This window comes from Salmo salar, chromosome ssa22 (genome assembly GCF_905237065.1).
Source record: "Salmo salar chromosome ssa22, Ssal_v3.1, whole genome shotgun sequence".
NCBI classification, from domain to species: Eukaryota; Metazoa; Chordata; class Actinopteri; order Salmoniformes; family Salmonidae; genus Salmo; species Salmo salar.
In genome coordinates this window covers 49974206-49998063 of record NC_059463.1, presented here as the reverse complement: position 1 = coordinate 49998063, position 23858 = coordinate 49974206, and the positions used below count along the sequence as shown (strand labels likewise).

The 23858-nt window shown below is 42.2% G+C and overlaps 1 protein-coding gene across 2 annotated transcripts in view; it reads right to left on the bottom strand.

The window, feature by feature from the left end:
• Positions 1–1646: 1646 nt before the first annotated feature.
• itcha (itchy E3 ubiquitin protein ligase a) overlaps positions 1647–23858 on the bottom strand; it is a 35663-nt gene continuing 13451 nt past the window's right edge. For both annotated transcript variants that reach the window (XM_014168119.2, XM_014168118.2), the window contains 16 exons: positions 16461–16556; positions 15654–15828; positions 14959–15028; positions 11778–11862; positions 11527–11655; positions 11152–11224; positions 7242–7313; positions 6871–6959; positions 6614–6773; positions 5361–5494; positions 4997–5137; positions 4772–4892; positions 4328–4432; positions 4119–4215; positions 3793–3865; positions 1647–3389 (listed from right to left, as the gene is read on the bottom strand). In XM_014168119.2, the coding sequence (XP_014023594.1) occupies positions 3290–3389; positions 3793–3865; positions 4119–4215; positions 4328–4432; positions 4772–4892; positions 4997–5137; positions 5361–5494; positions 6614–6773; positions 6871–6959; positions 7242–7313; positions 11152–11224; positions 11527–11655; positions 11778–11862; positions 14959–15028; positions 15654–15828; positions 16461–16556 (1720 nt within the window). In that variant the 3' untranslated portion in view covers positions 1647–3289. The remainder of the gene's footprint in view (positions 3390–3792; positions 3866–4118; positions 4216–4327; positions 4433–4771; positions 4893–4996; positions 5138–5360; positions 5495–6613; positions 6774–6870; positions 6960–7241; positions 7314–11151; positions 11225–11526; positions 11656–11777; positions 11863–14958; positions 15029–15653; positions 15829–16460; positions 16557–23858) is intronic.

Here is a 23858-nt window from a genome sequence, read left to right as displayed (position 1 = left end):
AGGAAAATGTTTTATTTAATCCATTTTAGAATAAGGCTGTAAAGTTACAAAATGTGGAAAAAGGGAAGGGGTCCGAATACTTTCCGTATACACTGTATGTAAGTTGGTGTCAATTGAATTCAATTACCAGTCACTCACGACAAGGATATTATGTGTCACTTGGATGCTTGATTTGACTGCAAATACACATCTGTGACCTAAACATTTCTTGAAAGAAAGCTATATTTAATCAAACTTGATTATACTGCCACTGTTCTTGCGAAGAAATGCTACCGAGAGGCATGTTGAAGAAATGCCCGAGAAGCAGAGTTCACAAAAGGTCAGAAGTGGTAGATCTCATTCAATGCCAATCAACATGGTGATGTTCATCAGGTCACACGAAGGAAAAACTTATGGAACATTTTGCAATGTGTAATGAGAATGAGCGTTTATGGGACAATTCCAGGTAATCCCCCCCGGTTTCAGTCCACTTGGTGCCTAATGATCACAACCTTTTTTGTTGTTGTTGCATAGACATGGTTCAGATTTTACTCTTGATTCAGTCGTTTTGCTACGCTCACTGCAGCCGTTGATAGAATAATCCGCATCATTCACACACACACACATATATATATATGGGCCTGGGACACTATATATTTCCCAGGCCCATAGCCCTAAGAAATTTGTGTGTGTGTTATATATATATATATATATATATATATATATATATATATATACATACATAAATACACATACATACATAAATACACATACATACATACATACATACATATATATATATATACACACACACACATAAATTTCTTAGGGCTATGGGCCTGGGAAATATATAGTGTCCCAGGCCCATAGTCCACACGCTCAGTGTCCAGTTTATTAGTTACACCCATCTAGTACCAGGTCGGACCCCTCTTTGCCTCCAGAACAGCCTGAATTGATCCTACAAGGTGTTGGAAATGTTCAAACGTTGCTCAATTGGTATCAAGGGACCTAACGTGTGCCTGAAAAACATTCCCCACACCATTACATCACCAGCCTGTACCGTTGACACCAGGCAGGATGGGGTCACGGACTCATGCTGCTTATGCCAAATCCTGACTGCCATCAGTTTGACGGAAAAGGAACCGGGATTCATCAGACCAGCCAATGTTTTTCCACTCAATTGTCCAGTGTTGGTAATCGCTTCTTCTCGTTTTTAGCTGATAGGAGTGGAACCCGGTGCAGTTGTCTGCTGCAATAGCCCATCCGCGACAAGGACCGACAAGTTGCGCCTTCCGAGATGCCGTCATTTGCCTGTTTGTGGCCGGCCTGTTAGCTTGCACAATTCTTGCCATTCTCCTTCGGCCTCTTATTAACGAGCCGTTTCGCTCACAGGACTGCCGTAGAATTAATGTTCTTTATTGCACCATTCTATGTAAACCCTAGACACTGTCGTGCATGAAAAGCCCAGCCAACCGGCACGACTGGCACCGAGGATCATACCACCCTCAAAGTCGCTGAGGTAACTCCTTTTGCCCATTCTGACATCAAATCATTGAGCAGCTGCTCTTTAACATTGTTTCTAAGCCACACTGTTCCACCTGCGTTAGAAGTTCAGAACGAGAAAGTCTAGGCTATATAGAAATAATGATGCTCAAATTGAAAATCAATTAACAAAATAATAAGGCTTTATATCATCCTAATCGAGGTGTAGATTACATCACAGATGCCAGTGTTCGAAATTGTAACACGGCTGCATGGGATTTCTGTTAACGTGACTCAGTGCATCCAATGGCAATGTCTGCTTCAGGTAAAACACCGTCAGCCGCTTGTGGAATTGACAGCTCCAACACAGTTCCACCTCAAGCCACCTCCAAAACAACAGCTATGCGGGTGTCAGCTAGCGCAGATATGATTTTAAACTAGTCCTTAATCATTTGATCTTGGAGTTGATGATAATTCTCTATACGACAAAAAGGTTTACCTTTCAGTGGGAGTGATTTTCACAAGCAGTTGTCTTATTTCTTAATTACTGTAACTAATTCCTAAATGTACTCTTTCCCTTATCGGTTGTCCTTACATTAACTTTTGGCACACTGCTGACACTCCCACGTCATTAGTAACTCATTCGGTTTGCCTTAAAAATTAAAACAATGCTATTATTGTAGACAAGTACGGTCCTAATGCCGACTGTTTGGGAAAGAAAGGGTCAAATCACACAAACCTGGGCCATGGTCAGAAGGCACAAAAACATTCAAAGTAAAAAAAAAAATATCAATGTTCTTCCATTAGGTGACAAATGAATACGACCCTGTTTTGCTTCAACAATTTCAGGCTATAAAAAAATTAAATAAAAAGCATTCTCAATATTCAGAGTTGAAATCAATACGTAGACTTGATTACAACTGACTTTATAAATAAAAACTTTGGATTGAGGTAATTAATGAATGTCTGGTTTATCTATATAAAAGGGCATAAACATCTGACTAAAACTATTGCACGCCAAAAATAAAGCTTTTCATCATAACATTCACAAAAACCTTACCACCACAAACGTGGTGTACCAGCAAAGTAAATGCCTTAAGATTCAATATTTCATCTGGAAAGCAACATGTTAAATCAAGTAAAACACTCTAAATGTCACAAATTGACGTTTTGGAAGAGCCGGCAGCACACAATCCTAGCATTCATTCATACACTCAACAGTCTGTGCTCAGGGAGAGGAAGGAGAAGAAATGAAACAGCTGACACTGTAGTGAATATCTTCCGTGATTATTAACTACTGTGGTGAAGAGGTGACAGGCAGATGTGACATGGTCCCGTGTGGCTCAGTTGGTAGAGCATGGTGTTTGCAACGCCAGGGTTGTGGGTTCGATTCCCACGGGGGACCAGTACGGAGAGAAAAAAATGTATGAAATGTATGCATTCACTACTGTAAGTCGCTCTGGATAAGAGCGTCTGCTAAATGACTAAAATGTAAAAAATGTAAAAATGTAAACATGGGGAGGGAACATCCCCTCCCCTTCCTCTCTCTCTTCCCGGACACGTGGTCTGATTAGGCAGAATAAGGCAAGCTTCAACAGGGTTACACAGGTGAGAGGGTGAAAGTTGAATCATTCAGTATGAAGGGTTGTCACCATGGAGACAGTGATTCCACCTCAGGTGTAATGGCTTTGGGGGTCTGTAACGTGGCTCCGGGCTGGCAGAAAGGGGTAAGTCTGTTAGTGTCTGCCCAGCTCAAGAGAGCCAGGACCTGGGGGAAAAAGTGCAGCTGCCTGAAACCTAGACAGATCAAAGTGCGTGGAGAATGTTACTACTCCTGTCCGAAGCCCTCAGTTTCCTCGATGGCAAACATCAGCTTCTCCTTCAGTTGCTCGTAGCTCTTGTAAGGGGGCAGGTCCAGTCGATTAAAGCTGGGATTACAAACACAAGGAATATAAGATAAAATCATTACATCGTAGATAGACACAAATGGAATTAGGTCCTGTGTGGCTCAGTTGGTAAGAGCATGGCACGATTAACACCAAAAAAATGATGTTCTCACTGTACAGAGTTGCTTTGGATAAAGGTGTCTTAAGTGGCATAACATTTATATTTGATAACAAAATCAATAGTTCGAAGACCAAGAGGAAAGGTTATTAATGGCTTAATTGAAAATGACAAAGTATTGTGTGGCAGGGTCACGTTTAATGCAGACTGAGTTGACATTGAGAGGTGAACTGGCCTAAGCCCTCAGATATGACAGGAATTGTATGTTGATGTTCAGACAGTGAGCGTTTAGAAACGACAGGAGAGTAACTCCACTAATGAACTTACCAAGTATGACTTCTTGGAAGCCAGTTTTCTTTGCCCACCTTCTCGATGCAGAACTTCTGTGGCCCATTACTCCCTGAAAACACAAATGACAACTCTCCTCACAAATATCAAAATCCTCAATTTCTGTGACTAGAGCTGGTCCATCGATCTCTTTCAATGTCTATATCTATCAGAATAAAAAAGTCCCAAAAAACATTTGCATCCTCGACTTCCATGGATTACTTGCTAATTATCCATAAACAATCCCTTTAGGTGTAGGTTAGTTGTTAGTTGAATATAAAAAACATATCGTATATATGGATAGTAGAAACGGTTCTCTTGCGTACCCATGAGGTCAGCGAAGCCACCCATGGGGAGCCGACAGGTGCCAGTGACAAACTGTAGCAGCCTCATGCGTTTCTCGTTGTCCATCTCCTTCACAAACTGTAAGAAACATTTTCACATCAGAACATTTAATAGTCAAAATACGCCAAACGGTAAACACCCCTTCACGATATACTATAATTGATGAATGAAACAGTAGAGGCCTGCTGACCTGCCAGAACCAGAGGATCTGCTTGCTGCTGCGAGCATAGTGTCTGTAGATGGTGTGCCTCTGCCAGTCCACCAGGTCTATCTCCTGCATGCCACACAGCATCACCTAGTGGAGGGACCAGATATCATGTTACACCACTCTCAATGGGGAAGAATGACCAGTGAAGTCTGGGAGAATCTTTAACACGGTTTTTAACCCGGTATACTGTGGTGATTGACCAGTTTCCAAATAAACCTTGAGCGTCAACAATCTAGCACGCAATACTTCAGTGAAGACATTTGACGGGAAAATACTGAAGGTTGGTCCATGCCATTTTCTGTTTAGCCACCATACGTTGAGATAAAACAGATTGAGTAAGCATGAAGTTGTGTGAGTGGTTTCCACATCTCATTACTTCATTACAGTAACTCATTTGATCTGTGTATGAATAAACCCATGGTGTACCTCCAGTTCCTTAGCGTCAAAGTATTGCAGGTACTGCTGGGGGAGGACCTCGTTGAAGCCCTCGAAGAAGGCCTGGGTCTGCTCCTCCACACCTCTGGACAACCTCCACTCTGCCACCAGCCTGGAGGAAGCACACACACAACACAGAATGTATCAGATAATATGGTTTCTACTGTTGGGCAAGAAATATGTACCCACTGATTTCTAGTTGGTTTTCAATCCTACCTGATGTATTCCTCTTTGTTCTCCTCAGTGACCAGTACGTTGCCTCCGTCCGGCTTCAGCTCGTGAGTAGTAACCTCCCCCAGGATCTCCTTGTCCACAGAGAAGAACATCTCCAGACCACACTCCTCCAGGTTGTTATCCCTGGGAGCAACCACAAGAGGGTAGATGTCATCATCACAGCCCCTCACCTTCCTCATCAGTTACTATCATCATCATTTTCTTCTCTTCATCATCATCATCATCTCCTCATAGTTATAATCATCAACCTCATCATTGGATCCTCAACCGCCACTGCACCACCATTATAAAAGGGAAAGCTCTCCACATTCCCGTTCCTACTTCCCGTTCCCATTCCCAAACTCACTTGATCCAGATGAGGGAGTTGTAGAATTCCGTGTCAATGGATTCTAGGTCCTTTAGGGCCAGGGGCTTGTTCAGGATGCGCTTGTAGAAGGGCAGGGAGAATCCCGTATCGATGAACTTCCCGTGGAACAAGGACTGTAGAGAAACATCAAGAACCAGGGATACGATCAAGAACTACAGAGTGGCATCATGAACCAGGGCTGTGATCAGGAACTACAGAGTGGCATCATGAACCAGGGCTGTGATCAGGAACTACAGAGTGGCATCATGAACCAGGGCTGTGATCAGGAACTACAGAGTGGCATCATGAACCAGGGCTGTGATCAGGAACTACAGAGTGGCATCATGAACCAGGGCTGTGATCAGGAACTACAGAGTGGCATCATGAACCAGGGCTGTGATCAGGAACTACAGAGTGGCATCATGAACCAGGGCTGTGATCAGGAACTACAGAGTGGCATCATGAACCAGGGCTGTGATCAGGAACTACAGAGTGGCATCATGAACCAGGGCTGTGATCAGGAACTACAGAGTGGCATCATGAACCAGGGCTGTGATCAGGAACTACAGAGTGGCATCATGAACCAGGGCTGTGATCAGCAACTACAGAGTGGCATCATGAACCAGGGCTGTGATCAGGAACTACAGAGTGGCATCATGAACCAGGGCTGTGATCAGGAACTACAGAGTGGCATCATGAACCAGGGCTGTGATCAGGAACTACAGAGTGGCATCATGAACCAGGGCTGTGATCAGCAACTACAGAGTGGCATCATGAACCAGGGCTGTGATCAGGAACTACAGAGTGGCATCATGAACCAGGGCTGTGATCAGGAACTACAGAGTGGCATCATGAACCAGGGCTGTGATCAGGAACTACAGAGTGGCATCATGAACCAGGGCTGTGATCAGCAACTACAGAGTGGCATCATGAACCAGGGCTGTGATCAGGAACTACAGAGTGGCATCATGAACCAGGGCTGTGATCAGCAACTACAGAGTGGCTTTTTTTCAGGGTCGTGTTCAGTCGGCGCTGAACAAACTGAAACAGGGAGGCTCATTTTCATTTTCTGTTGCAACATGTTATGTTGCTAGCCCTTATGAACAAGGCCCAGGCTAGTGAAGGGCCGCATCCGAATTCCCACTGAAGTGAATTTCCCTTAGTTTCCCAATGACATCAATGCATGACTTAGTGAAAATTAGACTAAAGGTGGAGGTTAGGATTCACCCCATAGATAGCATTGAGGTAGGTACCATGGCGATGAAGCGTCCGATGAACTTGAAGTACTTGAGGTGGTCGGGGTTGATGTAAGAGGCAGGGTTGATCTGGAGACAGTAGTTATCCTTCCCAGCGTACTCAAACAGGCAGTACATGGGGTTCAGCACCTCATGAGACAGCAGGAAGAACCACTCCCTGACAACACAACATTTAAAAAAATACGTTGAAAAGACTGACACACAATGACTCCTAATATGAGCTCATACTTAACCTATCAAAATAGGTCATTTACCTTGCCACGCCTCCGTAGTCCAAGCCTTCCTCTCCGGGGAATATTATCCACAGCCTCCGTCTGAGATCTTGTGGATGAAAGCTCATTATCTTTGATGGACAAAGAGAGAGAATTGGAAACAGAAACATTACAACGTTTGACTATTTTTGAACACAGCCCCTGTATTCATCCACCTTTCTGTATCACAGGTGCAAAAATAGAGTACTCAAAGTTGCTCAAAAGAAATGACAAACTATTCCTGGAACACTGACAACTTTTCAATTAGTGTTATTTTTGTATTTATTCACAGAACTACAAAGAGCGCAAGTTTAGTGGTGTGCCAATTTATATTTATATATATATATATATTTTTTTTTTATAAATACACTCACTTGCTGGAATGAATCCTCAAAGAGGGTTTTGCGGGTGACGGTGATCTTGATGTGCTGTGGCATTGACAGTTGCTGGAAGACAAAGACTCACGTTATGGCCCCAGTAACAACAGAATTAACTGGAGTTCTTCCCTTTTGCCCAAAATGGGGAATCCTAAATTCCAATGAAGTCAAATTTTCACTTAGTTTCCCATTGACATCAATGAATGACTAAGTGAAAATTGGACTTAAGTGGGAATCAAGAAGTGTCCTTAAGTGTGCACATGTTCACTTGTCTTTGTCCTTAAAAGGAAATGACGACAGGAAGAAGCCAGACCTGGGTTCAAGTACTATTTGAAAAGTCAAACACGTTAGCTGTGCTTGATTGAGCTCGACTGTTTACATTGACATGTTAGTCATTTAGCAGACGCTCTTACCCAGAGACACTTACAGTTAGTGCATTCATCTTAAGATCGCTATATAATCATATATGCCAAGAGTGTGAAAAGCTGTCATCAAGGTAAAGGTTGACTATTTGAAGAATATCAAAATGTAAAATATATTTTGATTTGTTTAACACTTTTTTGGTTACTACATGATTCCATATGTGTTATATCATAGTTTTGATGTCTTCACTATTATTCTACAATGTAGAAATAGTAAAAATAAAAGAACACCCATGAATGAGTAGGTGTTCTAAAACTTTGGACCGGTAGTGTATAAAAACAATTTTTTTTTTGGGGGGGGGGGCTTTCCTGTTTTGCATGTTATTTTGGTATAAATATATGTCACATATCAGTTTGCAAACAATGTAAAAAAATATATCATTGAGTTAATAAAGCCAAATACACATATGGTCTCTTTTTTGTTTTCTTGAGCGAGGCAGCTCCAAAATGCAGACGTTTCAGCCTAGCTCTGTGCTTCCTGTGGTGGTGGTGGTGGGGTGAGCCAGCAGAAAATAGGAGAATTGCGCCGTGATCGGCTCAGTGTTCTGTCACTCATGGGGACACTACGTCATCGCCAAGTTTAAGTCCTTAGTTTGGGTAGACATCCAAAATGTAAGCCCTTTGGTCCTGCCATAGAGTTAAATTACAAATGCCCTTCCAAGAAGGCTCAAGGTCATTGGCAACAGATAAAATTACGTCAAATCACGTTATATGTACAGTAGCTTTGATTAGACTGATCATGTCAACATTTTAGCTAGCAGTCATCATCATGAATCAAGTCAACAATCTACTGGCAAATCCCTTTTAATCCTTGTCATATGAAGAGAAATAACTAAGATAAATGATAGATAAAACGTATCGGTGCTCATCGGCCATAAAGATTACACAACAAGTTGGAAATCGCAAATTCAACAATGAGTCGTTTGGAAGGAATCAGTGGCTAACTGCAAGCATTGCAAAGCAACCACTAGCCTGCTATTCAATGGAGTGGTTTCCCCCGTTCCCACCATAAATCCAGAGAATGCTAGACTTTTATGACAAAATTTGCCCACAATGGACCGCCGTGCCACCTTTCTGTTTAAGTGAGCACATCAAAAGTTGAGTCCAAAAATGTCTTGTATGCTGCTGCATAAATGAAGTACTATGCGAGGGACATACAGCGAGCACCATCATTCATTGGACAGTGACCATTTTTTTTGTTATTTTGTTTCTGTACTCTAGCACTTTGAGTTTGAAAGGATACAATGATAATGAGGGTGAAGTGCAGACTGTCAGCTTTAATTTGAGGGTATTTTCATACATATCGGATGAACCGTTTAGAAATGACAGCACCTTTTGTACATGGTCCTCCCATTTTAAGGTACTACAAGTATTTGTTGAATTGGCTTCACAGATGTGTGTCGTTAGTGAATGCAGGAGAGCTGTTGATGAATAGTATTGATTCTAGACTTTGCTATTGCCTTTGGAGGTTGTTGTTGGGGTGTGACAACATGAGGAAGACAGCAGTGTCGATGCAAATGAAGCTGGCCGTGATAAGGCTCAGAAATGAAAATCAATCAATCAGGAACATTGCAAAAACCTGGGCATGCCCAAGTCAACAGTTTGGTTCATCATTAACAAGAAGAAGAAAAAAAAAAACTGGTGAACTCAATTATGTCAAAAGACCCAATAGACTGAGAAAGCACCTAAAAGAGCACCTAGAGTTCTGGAAAAAAAGTATTGTGGACAAATGAGACAAAGATTAACATCTACCAGAGTGATGGAAAGAGGAAAGTGTTGACATAAATAAAAAGACATGCCCATGATCCAAAGCATACCACCTCATCCGTGAAACATGGTGGAGGGGGTGTTATAGCTTGGGCCTGTATGGATGCCAGTGGAACAGACTCACTTGTCTTCATCGATGATGTGACTGCAGACAGAAGTAGAACAATGAATTCTGAAGTGTACAGAAATATTTTATCTGCTCAGATAAAACCAAATGCCTCCAAACACATTATAGGGCACTTCATCATGCAACAAGACATTGACCCTAAACATACTGCTGGAGCAACGAAGGGGTTTTTGATGGCCAAAAAGTGGAAAAACCTTGACTGGCTGAGTCAATCACCGGATCTGAATCCAATTGAACATGCATTTTACATGCTGAAGAGGAGACTGAAGGCAATAAGTCCCGAAACAAACAGGAACTGAAGATGGCTGCAGTACAGGCCTGGCAGAGCATCACCAGGGAAGATACCCAGCGTCTGGTGATGTCGATGCATCGCAGACTTCAAGCAGTCATTGCATGCAAAGGATATGCGACCAAATATTGACAATGATTACTTTATTATACATTATGTTAAACTGTCCAATGTTTTTTGATGCCCGAAAATGAGGGGGACTATGTACAAAAGCTTCTATCATTTCTAAATGTTCATCCGATATGTATGAAAACACCCTCAAATTAAAGCTGACAGTCTGCACTTCACCCTCATTGTCATTGTATCCTTTCAAACTCAACGTGCTAGAGTACAGAACCAAAATAACGGTCACAGTCCAATGAATTATGGTGCTCACTGTATATATACACACTGTAGCTAAGAAAGTAATAGTAAGTGTATATTGTGTGGTAAGCTGTTAGTAGCCCATGTGCATCACCCTAATCATTTGGTCTATTTTCTCCTCTTAATTTCACCTAACGCTACTGTTCTGACTAAGTGGTGCACATGTAGCCTATAACCTGTTTTTGAGAAATGTTATCATCTAATATTGTAAGAGGTTTCATTGTCTGCTTAAATGCCCCTTTTATTGATCCTACGGTTCAGACTTGATGTACAGGGAAAATACTGTAAGAGCAACCCATGTTCTGCATTCTGTCGCTGTACATTTTAAAAGTGCTGAACACAGTTATATTGACTACGTCTGTCTTAGCTCGCTCATTAATGTCTTAATCGAAATTACGGAATGCCTCTTTTCCGCTCATCGTTCCCTTATGCCATAGTTTGTACATCTCAATTGTCAGTAGAAACCACATTTGTTTTAGCAAGTCAGCCATATCAGCTATGTTCTTTAAAAGACAGTAAATGAGGCTGAATTAACTGTTTCGCTGCCAGACAAGGCTCTGCTGATAGTCAGGTGTAGCGGTGGTAAGGATTCACTCCATGGTGCTGAAAAGAAAGCTCTGTTGTTGGGACAGCTTTATGTAGGCCCTAACAGTTTGTGGGCACAACTTGTCGCCGTTATAGTGCAATTAACGTATTGTTTAGTGGCTTTGCTGGCATGCATCAAAAAATGTTTTTTTTGCGTTTGCCCCACCAAAATGTACATGCTAAAATCACCACTGCATAACTCAATCCTCCTTTTAAATGTGGAAAGAATGCAGTAGGAAGTGTATACTTTAGGGGAATTAGGACAGATAAGACTGCATTTTCAAAAGGCAGCGGTGGTTCTCAGGACATAGTGTACACTACAAAGCTAGGGTACAGGGTGTCTAGGGTACGTACCTGACACCAGAACCTGAAGTACTGCACTTTGGCTTTGAAGTCCCTGACGTAGGTGATCTGAGGCCCGTTCTCACTGTGAAGCAAACATGAAATAAATGAGCTTGTTGACACTGACACTTGTTTATGTGCTTATCTGATGGGTCTCACTGGAGTAAATAACATTCAACATCTTTTGAGTGATACAATTAGGTTGGTGAGTAGATGGTACAATTGTGTGTGTCTGTGCACCTGGGATCTTTAAAAAAAATGTTTGAATCCTTTGGACTGTAAGTGTACATGCAAGAGCGCATTAGTGAGATAGTGAGTGAGTAGTGGGCTGGAGGGCCAGCAACCAAAGGGTCACTGGGAGTCAGTGAGTGAGTGCACACGACTCACAGGGAGGATTTGCCCGTGCGAGGGTCGATGTAGGTGGTGGTTCTTCTGTTGTGGTCCACAAAGTAGGGGATGCCGTCCACAGTGAACCTCATCTCCCAGCCTTCAGGTAGAGGCTTGTCATTAAGCAGCCTACACCAACACACACACACACACACACACACACACACACATATTTACAGGGCACCGACAGTCATACAAGAGCCGTTCTTTTCAGTCAGTATTTGGATTGTTTGTTTGGAAGTGACACTGACCCTTGCGTCCGTGGGTCCTCCCACTGGGTCATCCGCGATGTGTGGTGAACAAAATATACCCTGCCGTTGGTGTCTGTTCGCTTCTCTGCAGTAGACATCAAAACAAAGAGCAAGAACGAGACTTAGAATCCTGCATCGTACCACAAAGATTCCATTACAGTTATACATTTACAAAGTGGATTAAGAGCCTCCCGAGTGGCGCAGCGGTCAAAGGCACAGATGGAGGCTTCCCTACAGATCCGGGTTTGATCCCGGGCTGTGTCGCAGTCGGCCGCAACCAGGAGACCCATGAGGCGGCGTACAAATGGCCCAGCGTCGTACGGGTTAGGGGAGGGTTTGGTCAGCTGGGATGTCCTTGTCCCATCGTGCTCTAGTGACTCCTTGTGGCGGCCGGGCGCATGCACGCTGACATGGTCGCCAGGTGTACGGTGTTTCCTCCGACAGATTGGTGCGGCTGGCTTCTGGGTTAAGTGGGCATTGTGTCAAGAAGCAGTGTGGATTGGTGGGATTGTGTTTCGGAGGACGCATGGCTCTCAACCTTTGCCTCTCCCGAGTCTGTACGGGAGTTGCAGCGATGGGACAAGACTAACTACCAATTAGATATCATGAAATTGGGGAGGAAAAAAATAAATAAATACAAAAAAATAAAGAAACGGATCAAAAGTACCGTAGCAAACAGTTGCAAAACAGAGTTTCTATTGGCCAAATTCAGATAGTTCCCTCCCCCTTTCATTGCGTTTGGTTTCTAGTAGCCTCTGCAGAGTCCCTAACAACCAGATGTTCCGGTTTTCAGGGGAAATGGAAGAGAGCCTGTGACACAACTTCCGCTTTTGGATGTTAACAAGGTGACACTATCCTAACTCCTTGGTTGAAGAGTGCAGAACCTCGCGACAGTTTATTTTTCTTCTGGTCAAGACCAGTATGTAGGGGATCTAGTTTCAGACCAGTATGTAGGGGATCTAGTTTCAGACCAGTATGTAGGGGGATCTAGTTTCAGACCAGTATGTGGGGGATCTAGTTTCAGACCAGTATGTAGGGGGATCTAGTTTCAGACCAGTATGTAGGGGATCTAGTTTCAGACCAGTATGTAGGGGGATCTAGTTTCAGACCAGTATGTAGGGGATCTAGTTTCAGACCAGTATGTGGGGGATCTAGTTTCAGACCAGTATGTAGGGGATCTAGTTTCAGACCAGTATGTAGGGGATCTAGTTTCAGACCAGTATGTAGGGGATCTAGTTTCAGACCAGTATGTAGGGGATCTAGTTTCAGACCAGTATGTAGGGGATCTAGTTTTAGGAGTTTATTTTACACCTGCTACGTTAGGTTGGTTTTCTAGTGAATCCACATCATTTTGTAAATGTGACACCAGTGTTACAGTAAAGCCAAAGATTGTAGGAGCAGTTGCTAACTAACTGGAAGTTATTGTAGCTAGTAAGCTAACTAACCTGGCTAACTGTGGGGGAAAATAAATGACTTATACAGTAGCTGTGTCATGACGTGGGCCTTTCTGGGTATAGATCGTGGCATCCCCCCCTCTCTCTCCCCTACACCCAGGTTCTGTTATCTCAGGTCGTAAATTCCTGGAGGAGACTCTCCTCCTGGCCATGCAGTATAGAGAGAGGGAGTTTCACAGTAGAACAAAGGAACTTCTTCTACATCACAGAACTTGACAACTGAACAATATGCATGTTTTGGAGAATGTGTAAATGGTTGGTGGAGAAGCCAGCTATGACCCGGTCCGTTTTGTTTCGTGTGTGACCCCACGAAAGACAATACAGCCACATGACCATAACTTTGTTTATACAGGTGCCTCCGTTATGAGGTTTGTGTCTAATTATTGTATAAAATGAATGAGTAAAGATGAAACTTTGTGAAATGGTGTAATGTGATGTTAAACCGTTAATGTGAGAGAATTGTATTCCCTTTAAAGTTTAACTAAGTCATTGGCCCACCCCCATGAGCACAGACATGATCTGGCGCATGGGACAGCCCTTTTCTACAGTTACGAATAAAACCCCCTCCTGAAAAAAATCCTCTTCAGACCATGTGTAACTCCATGGACACCGATGGGGCACAGGTTGAGTTTAGACCACAAAAACCTCAGTGTACTCTAAGGTTGTAATGGTTGTTGAATTCCTAACCATACCACGTGGAGCATTGGCTACACGACGGGAAATGGTTCAACTCTGAGACTATCGAGATACTAACTACTAGTCTGCAGCTAGAAATGACGTCAACCTGGGATGTGAAGACCGACATCCGCCGAAACATTTATCCTATAAGAACATTTCTGAATGATACTCTGAAGTATCCATTCTAACCACGAAAGACTTCAGGGAAACACACACACACACACACACACACACACACACACACACACACACGAGAGTGCAAGATGCTCGGATGAACTTTTCAACAGAAAGACGGACGATTCCAACAGAGATCACGACGACACACTGAGCGTAAATATATATTGATTGCAATTATTCCCAAATGAGTGAGCGTTCATGTGCAAAGGATTAGCATTTCAATTAATATAATTATCAACTGTGTAGTCACTCCTTTTTGTCTTTCCTACCCTTCTCAGTCCACACCCACTTCCCTTTGTCCACCAAACCGTCATATTGGCTTAGCCCCCTAGGGAACCTCCCCTATTATTGTAACCATATCTACTGTTTGTTTATGCATTTCTGTGATTATTTAGTTAGTAAATAAATGATTAAGACAATTGTGTATGGATGATTCATAGCAAAGGCTGGGTTCCTGCAGATAACCAACAATTTACGATGTTTGGAATGAGACTAATGTGAGGTAAAGAATAATTCATTAATTAGAAGACTAATTGATCAGATATTAAAATATCTGAAGAGTTATATTAGGAAAATTATAACTTTAATCTGAAGAGTTTCCTTGGTGCCCCGACTTCCTAGTTAATTACATTTACATGATTAGTTTAATCACGTAATAATAATTACAGAGAATTGATTTGATAAAATAACAGTCTTCACTTTAATGATGCCAAAGACATGACATTAGTTAGCTAATCACACTGCTCTGTGTTAGCAAACATGACGCTGCCTCAAACTGGCAAGACGTTTCTACAAATGTTTACATTGTGACGTCTCCACTTTCGGAGCGTATTGACAGTGGAAAACGCGTCGTGGTGGATCGTGCTACTTACCCCAGCCGTGTGGCAGCGGCCCAAGCGGGTCAAACTCTTTGTTTGCTGCAGCTATTTGCTGATCCTGGAGCTACAATGGAGAAACAAGTCAAATGAACAGTGCTTACGTGTGTTGAATAATGCTTCTTTACAACGATATACAGTGGTCTTATAAGGTAGCTAATCACAGATTAATAAGTGATTAGATAGCTGAAAGCAAGGTCACCATGCTAGAACTTCCACCAACCCAACCAGTTCAGAACTGTGATTCCTTCAAGGGAGGATTAATTTCCATTGGACTACTTATTTTAAGTATTCCAACAGAACCCAAGGAGGCATGGGCTAGAGGGAGTATCCACAATATTTCTTATACCAGTCATTACTTTTCAAATCAGTAGCCCAATCCCAAAAGTCTAGACCCTACGCCCTGCACCCCACGCCCTGCACCCCTAGACCCTACGCCATCCTATGCACTTGTGGAGATCTGAGATGATGTAACAAGTGTAAGGAATTTGGTAATAGTTCCAATTTGCCACTCTGTTAGGCCTGGTGGTTCTAAGGCCAGGTGGTTCTAAGGCCAGGTTTCACCATATTGCTTATACCTGTCAAATCATCTCACATCTCCACAAGTGCATAGAGTCTGAGGGTCAATTTGGGATTAGACTAGTGCACTTTGGGAGGAAGGGGAGAGAATTGGGACGTAGCCCATGTCTTACCCCAAATATGAACCTCTGGTTGAACTGCTGCATGGCCCCCTGCAGCTGGCTGCGCTGGTGCTGCCACTCCTCAAAGTTACGTACCGACTCCTGCGTAGGGCGCTGCCACGTGGTGGTCCGGCTGATGTGGTCCACAAAGTACACCCTGCCCATTGGGTCCACTCGCCGCTCCCACCTACATGGGACAGAAGAGGGAAGATTCTACTTCCCCATGATGATTGATGACGGCCCTGCGTGAATACTTTGAAAAGGAATCTCACAGCAACAGCAAAAAAACTGATCTGAACTGGTGAAAGTAATAGGGTGGTAACCTTGCTTACACCTATCGAATCACATATATATCTACACTTCTCTTGAGGAAACAGCAGGAGGCCTTTCTGCACTATTTCAACAGGGCCGATATTCCTCTAGGGGAGGCAGCGTGTAGTGTAAAGAAATCCAGGGCCTTCGGTCTTCAGTAGGATGTGCACAAAAATGGCACGGATAAAGTTTGATGTCAGTTATCACTCAGTCCGAGAGAACAGGTACCATGCAGGGTTTCTTGTGACATCAAACTATAGTGACATCAACTTTGTGCAGGTGCTCTTATTGAAACCAATTTAACACAAATAATTTTACATTGTACCATGTAAAACTATAATACAGTGTGACATACACATTAGTTAACATATTCCAAAATACATTGGTTAATTTTTAAAGAGTAGAATTAGTGATACACTACTGCCATATGAAAGCCAAACATATTGTATATGAATTACGAACTACGGATTTGATTAATAAATTATTTGTTTGTAAATGTTTTGTTACCCAGAGGGGAGAGAATCGGGTCGGTTCCATGACGTCTTCTTTTCAATGTGATCCACGTAATACACGCGGCCATTCTGGTCCACCCTCTGCTCCCAGCTTCAGACAAAACACAGAACAGTCAGCAACTACATTTGAAGGGCACCAGGCTTGCACAACTGTAGTCTTAACAGCTAAAGGAATGTTAAGTTCCTCATTAAAATAATTGCAAGTACATTAATTGAATTGATTCAATTACACAGAATATTACTATTAGTAACTAACGTGCACCAAGTTTTATTATTAATACATTTAACTACCCACTGTAGGCATTCTATAATAGGCATACTGACCCTTATGTAACAGACTAACACTGCCTAGACTAACAGACTAATGCCGACTAGACTAACACCGACCAGACTAAAACTGCCTAAACAGACTAATGCCGACTAGACTAACAGACTAATGCCGACTAGACTAACACTGCCTAGACTAACGCCGACCAGACTAAAACTGCCTAAACAGACTAATGCCGACTAGACTAACACTGCCTAGACTAACGCCGACCAGACTAAAACTGCCTAAACAGACTAATGCCGACTAGACTAACAGACTAATGCCGACTAGACTAACGCCGCCGAGACTAATGCCGCCTAGACTAACGCCGCCTAGACTAATGCCGCCTAGACTAATGCTGCCTAGACTAACTGACTAACATTGCCTAGACTAATGCTGCCTAGACTAACGCTGCCTAGACTAACAGACTAATATTGCCTAGACTCGGGATGAGGAGGGCTTTTAGAGGGTGGAATAGTGGGGACCAATTGGAGGTTTACTTAGTAGCAATGCAAATATCATGGTACAGCTATTTAGACACTCAATCATCATCTTACTTTATAATGGTACGTTTACAAACATATTTTGATAAATTGAATTGAAAGTTGTGTCTCATTATGATAAGTGGTGAAATAAGTATAACCAGTTACAATTGTAATGACCTAGCAGATAATAAGAAAAGACGATCAGTATTTACCTGGTTAAAAGGAGAAAGGAATATAAAATCTATTGTTTACAGGAAACCCATTCAACAATTTTAGATTAAGTTTTGTGGAAAAAGGACTGGGGGGGTGAAATATATTTCTCCCATGGGCAAAGAAATTCAAAAGGGGTGATGGTGTTAATTAACAGTAATTTTGATCCAAATGTGCAAGTTGTCCAAACAGACCATCAAGGTAGATGGATTATTTTAAATATGTTATTGGACAATAAACATATATGGCTTATTAACATATACAGTCCAAATAATGATGATCCAAGCATCTTTGAAAATATATCTAAGAATTTATAAACTCTACAAGCAACACTAGACTCTATTATTATGGTGGGAAATTTTAATACGGTCTTAAATACCTCTATGGAGTGGAAAGGAAATCACACTACAAACTATCACCCCCAGGCACTTAAGGAATTCATGAATATATTGGAATTAGTGGATATATGGAGACTTAAATATCCTGACCTAGTGAGATATACATGGCGGATCATCACATAATTGGCATAAATATTACTCTTACAGAATTTCCACGTGGGCAAGGACATTGGAAATGTAATCAAAGCCTACTAGATGATACATTGTTTAGAACTAGGACAGAAGAATTTATAACTGACTTTTTCAGACATCGGTACAGCAGATCGGCTTATTGTATGGGACACTTAAGTGTGCCTTTAGAGGCCATGCAATTCAGTACTCATCTAGATAACAAAAGCATTTTAGATCAAAAGAGTCCATATTAATAAAGAAAATTGAAGGACTAACAGTACAGTTAGAGGCACAGAATAAGTTAGAGGAAAAACAAAAAGAAACGGAGGAACTTATTCAAGAAAGAACCAGTATAATATATTATAAAAATAAAGCGAACTGGATAGAATATGGGGAAAATGCACCAAATTCTTTTCAATCTTCAATATAGAAATGCTACCAAAAAAATGTATTAAAACTTGTTACAAATGATGGAGTCATGCATGATTCACCGAATGATATTTTGAAAGAGGAAGTAAAGTACTTTAAGAATATGTTTTTGTTTCAGTCTCCTCCATCTCCACTAACTGAAACTAATGGTATGGATTTTTTTCCTAATAATAATGTATAATTAATATCTGTACAGAAAGACTCATGCGAAGGCCATATTACAGAGGAGGAACTTCTTGATGCAATTGGGGCCTTTAAGGATGGGAAAACTCCAGGGCTGGATGGCATACCAGTTGAAGTATACAAAACTTGTTTTGATATACTCAGAGGACCATTATTAGCATGTTTTAACCACTCCTATATAAAATGGTAGATTATCAGACATGCATGCATATATATATATATATACTGCTCAAAAAAATAAAGGGAACACTTAAACAACACAATGTAACTCCAAGTCAATCACACTTCTGTGAAATCAAACTGTCCACTTAGGAAGCAACACTGATTGACAAACTTCACATGCTGTTGTGCAAATGGAATAGACAACAGGTGGAAATTATAGGCAATTAGCAAGACACCCCCAATAAAGGAGTGGTTCTGCAGGTGGGGACCACAGACCACTTCTCAGTTCCTATGCTTCCTGGCTGATGTTTTGGTCACTTTTGAATGCTGGCGGTGCTTTCACTCTAGTGGTAGCATGAGACGGAGTCTACAACCCACGCAAGTGGCTCAGGTAGTGCAGCTCATCCAGGATGGCACATCAATGCGAGCTGTGGCAAGAAAGTTTGCTGTGTCTGTCAGCGTAGTGTCCAGAGCATGGAGGCGCTACCAGGAGACAGGCCAGTACATCAGGAGACGTGGAGGAGGCCGTAGGAGGGCAACAACCCAGCAGCAGGACCGCTACCTCCGCCTTTGTGCAAGGAGGAGCAGGAGGAGCACTGCAAAATGACCTCCAGCAGGCCACAAATGTGCATGTGTCTGCTCAAACGGTCAGAAACAGACTCCATGAGGATGGTATGAGGGCCCGACGTCCACAGGTGGGGGTTGTGCTTACAGCCCAACACCGTGCAGGATGTTTGGCATTTGCCAGAGAACACCAAGATTGGCAAATTCGCCACTGGCGCCCTGTGCTCTTCACAGATGAAAGCAGGTTCACACTGAGCACGTGACAGACGTGACAGAGTCTGGAGACGCCGTGGAGAACGTTCTGCTGCCTGCAACATCCTCCATCATGACCGGTTTGGCGGTGGGTCAGTAATGGTGTGGGGTGGCATTTCTTCGGGGGGCCGCACAGCCCTCCATGTGCTCGCCAGAGGTAGCCTGACTGCCATTAGGTACCGAGATGAGATCCTCAGACCCCTTGTGAGACCATATGCTGGTGCGGTTGGCCCTGGGTTCCTCCTAATGCAAGACAATGCTAGACCTCATGTGGCTGGAGTGTGTCAGCAGTTCCTGCAAGAGGAAGGCATTGATGCTATGAACTGGCCCGCCCGTTCCCCAGACCTGAATCCAACTGAGCACATCTGGGACATCATGTCTTGCTCCATCCACCAACACCACGTTGCACCACAGACTGTCCAGGAGTTGTCGGATGCTTTAGTCCAGGTCTGGGAGGAGATCCCTCAGGCAACCATCCGCCACCTCATCAGGAGCATGCCCAGGCGTTGTAGGGAGGTCATAAAGGCACGTGGAGGCCACACACACTACTGAGCCTCATTTTGACTTGTTTTAAGGACATTACGTCAGCCTGTAGTGTGGTTTTGCACTTTAAATTTTGAGTGTGACTCCAAATCCAGACCTCCATGGGTAGATAAATTGGATTTCCATTGATTATTTTCGTGTGATTTTGTTGTCAGCACATTCAACTATGTAAAGAAAAAAGTATTTAATACGATTATTTCATTCATTCAGATCTAGGATGTGTTATCCATTAAAAAAAATTGGAGAGATCTTACACTTCAGTGTTGTGATGCAAAAATGCTTGGCGCATAAAATTAAAAAAGTATTGTCAGATATTATTCATCCTAGGTTTTTTACATGAACAATACATTGGAGATAATATAAGACAAGTACTGGAAACAATAGAATACTATGAAATGTCGGGGACACCAGGCCTGGTTTTCATATCTGATTTTGAAAAAGCTTTTGATAAAGTACGACTGGAGTTTATATACAAATGCCAAGAACATTTTAATTTTGGGGAATCTCTTATAAAATGGGTTAAAATTATGTATAGTAACCCTAAGTGTAAAATAGTAAATAATCGCTACATCTCAGAAAGTTATAAACTATCTAGAGGAGTAAAACAAGGTTGTCCACTATTGGCATATCTATTTATTATTATTAGCTGTTAAAATTAGATCAAACAATAATATTAAGGGATTACAAAACCGTGGCTTAAAAACGAAGGTGTCATTGTACACTGATGATTCATGTTTTCTTTTAAAACCACAATTAGAATCTCTCCACGGCCTCATAGAGGATCTAGATACTTTTGCTATCCTCTCTGGATTAAAACGAAATTATGGTAAGTGTACTATATTAAGTATTGGATCACAAAAAAAATAATGCTAATTTTACATTACCATGTAGTTTACCAATTAAATGGTCTGACGGAGATGTGGACATACTCTGTATACAAATCCCAACAGAAAGAAATGATCCCACTCCAATACATTTTTATAGAAAGTTAGCAAAAATAGATAAGATCTTGCTACCATGGAAAGGAAAATAACTGTCCAGTTGGCAAGAGATTTGCGATGCACCAATTCCATGGCACATGGAATGGACAACGCCGGATTTAAAACAAATTCTTCAATTTAAATTACTATACAAAATTCTTGCAACCAATAGAATGTTATATATATGGGGGCGGCAGCGTAGCCTAGTGGTTAGGGTGTAGGACTAGTAACTGAAAGGTTGCAAGTTCGAATCCCCAAGCTGACAAGGTACAAATCTGTCGTTCTGCCCCTGAACAAGGTAGTTAACCCACTGTTGAAAATAAGAATTTGTTCTTAACTGACTTGCCTAGTTAAATAAAGGTTAAAAAAGAATCTGGCTCCCACAGAAGCAATCAATCAGATTCCAAACTCTCCACCATGGCCAAGACCAAAGAGCTTTCCAAGGATGTCAGGGACAAGATTGTAGACCTACACAAGGCTGGAATGGGCTACAAGACCATCGCCAAGCAGCTTGGTGAGAAGGTGACAACATTTGGTGCGATTATTCGCAAATGGAAGAAACACAAAAATACTGTCAATGTCCCTCGGCCTGGGGCTCCATGCAAGATCTCACCTCGTGGGGTTGCAATGATCATGAGAACGGTGAGGAATCAGCCCAGAACTGCACGGGAGGATCTTGTCAAGGCAGCTGGGACCATAGTCACCAAGAAAACACACTACGCTGTGAAGGACTGAAATCCTGCAGCGCCCGCAAGGTCCTCCTGCTCAAGAATACATATACATGCCCGTCTGAAGTTTGCCAATGAACATCTGAATGACTCAGAGGACAACTGGTGAAAGTGTTGTGGTCAGATGAGACCAAAATGGAGCTCTTTGGCATCAACTCAACTCGCCGTGTTTGGAGGAGGAGGTATGCTGCCTATGACCCCAAGAACACCATCTCCACCGTCAAACATGGAGGTGGAAACATTATGCTTTGGGGGTGTTTTTCTGCTAAGGGGACAGGACAACTTCACTGCATCAAAAGGACGATGGACGGGGAGATGTACTGTCAAATCTTGGGTGAGAACATCCTTCCCTCAGCCAGGGCATTGAAAATGGGTCGTGGATGGGTATTTCAGCATGACAATGACCCAAAACACACGGCCAAGGCAACAAACGAGTGGCTCAAGAAGAAGCACATTAAGGTCCTGGAGTGGCCTAGCCAGTCTCCAGACCTTAATCCCATAAAAAAATCTGTGGAGGGAGCTGAAGGTTCGAGTTGCCAAACGTCAGCCTCGAAACCTCAATGACTTAGAGAAGATCTGCAAAGAGGAGTGGGACAAAATCCCTCCTGAGATGTGTGCAAACCTGGTGGCCAACTACAAGAAACGTCTGACCTCTGTGATTGCCAACAAGGGTTTTACCACCAAGTACTAAGTCATGTTTTGCAGAGGGGTCAAATACTTATTTCCCTTATTAAAATGCAAATCATTTTATAACATTTTTGACATGGGATTTTTTTGTTGTTATTCTGTCTCTCACTGTTCAAATAAACCTACCATTAAAATTATAGACTGATCATTTCTTTGTAAGTGGGCAAACGTACAAAATCAGCAGGGGATCAAATACTTTCCCCCCCCACTGTATATGGCAAATAGAAATCCAAAATGGATGATGTTCAGAGATAGATGGGAGGGGTTGAATGGAGCTGAAGGGTGGGACTAATAACAAGATAACCAATGTAAAACATTCGGGGTCTGTAAAATGTATATAGGTTCAGAACTTTTGTGAAAAAGCAGTTACAAATAGAAATCAATCATCAACTGGATGTACATCAGAAATAGAGGAAGGACTAAAAACAAACAAAATATAACTATTGTAAAATAGATTGTGTCTGTAAAATGTGTATAAGATGTATAAACTGAAGGTAGAAGCCTAAGTGTTATTGTTTATTAGTTTACTCCAATTGGGGGAAGGGTGGTAGGGTTTGCAGGGAATAATAAAGGTATATTCTTAAAAAAGTATGTATGTCTATATAGGTATGTATATAGGTAGGTATATATATCAAAATAATATATGGGGGATTGGAAATGATGCAGACAATTACATTGATGGAAGCAAAATTCTTTCCGCAATATTAAGCTGATCCACCCCTTAAAAAGAAAAAAAAAAAGAAACAGCCTAGACTAACACTGCCTAGACTAACAGACTAATGCCGACTAGACTAACACTGCCTAGACTAACAGACTAATGCCGACTAGACTAACACTGCCTAGACTAACAGACTAATGCCGACTAGACTAACACTGCCTAGACTAACAGACTAATGCCGACTAGACTAACACTGCCTAGACTAACAGACTAATGCCGACTAGACTAACACTGCCTAGACTAACAGACTAATGCCGACTAGACTAACACTGCCTAGACTAACAGACTAATGCCGACTAGACTAACACTGCCTAGACTAACAGACTAATGCCGACTAGACTAACACTGCCTAGACTAACAGACTAATGCCGACTAGACTAACACTGCCTAGACTAACAGACTAATGCCGACTAGACTAACACTGCCTAGACTAACAGACTAATGCCGACTAGACTAACACTGCCTAGACTAACAGACTAATGCCGACTAGACTAACACTGCCTAGACTAACAGACTAATGCCGACTAGACTAACACTGCCTAGACTAACAGACTAATGCCGACTAGACTAACACTGCCTAGACTAACAGACTAATGCCGACTAGACTAACACTGCCTAGACTAACAGACTAATGCC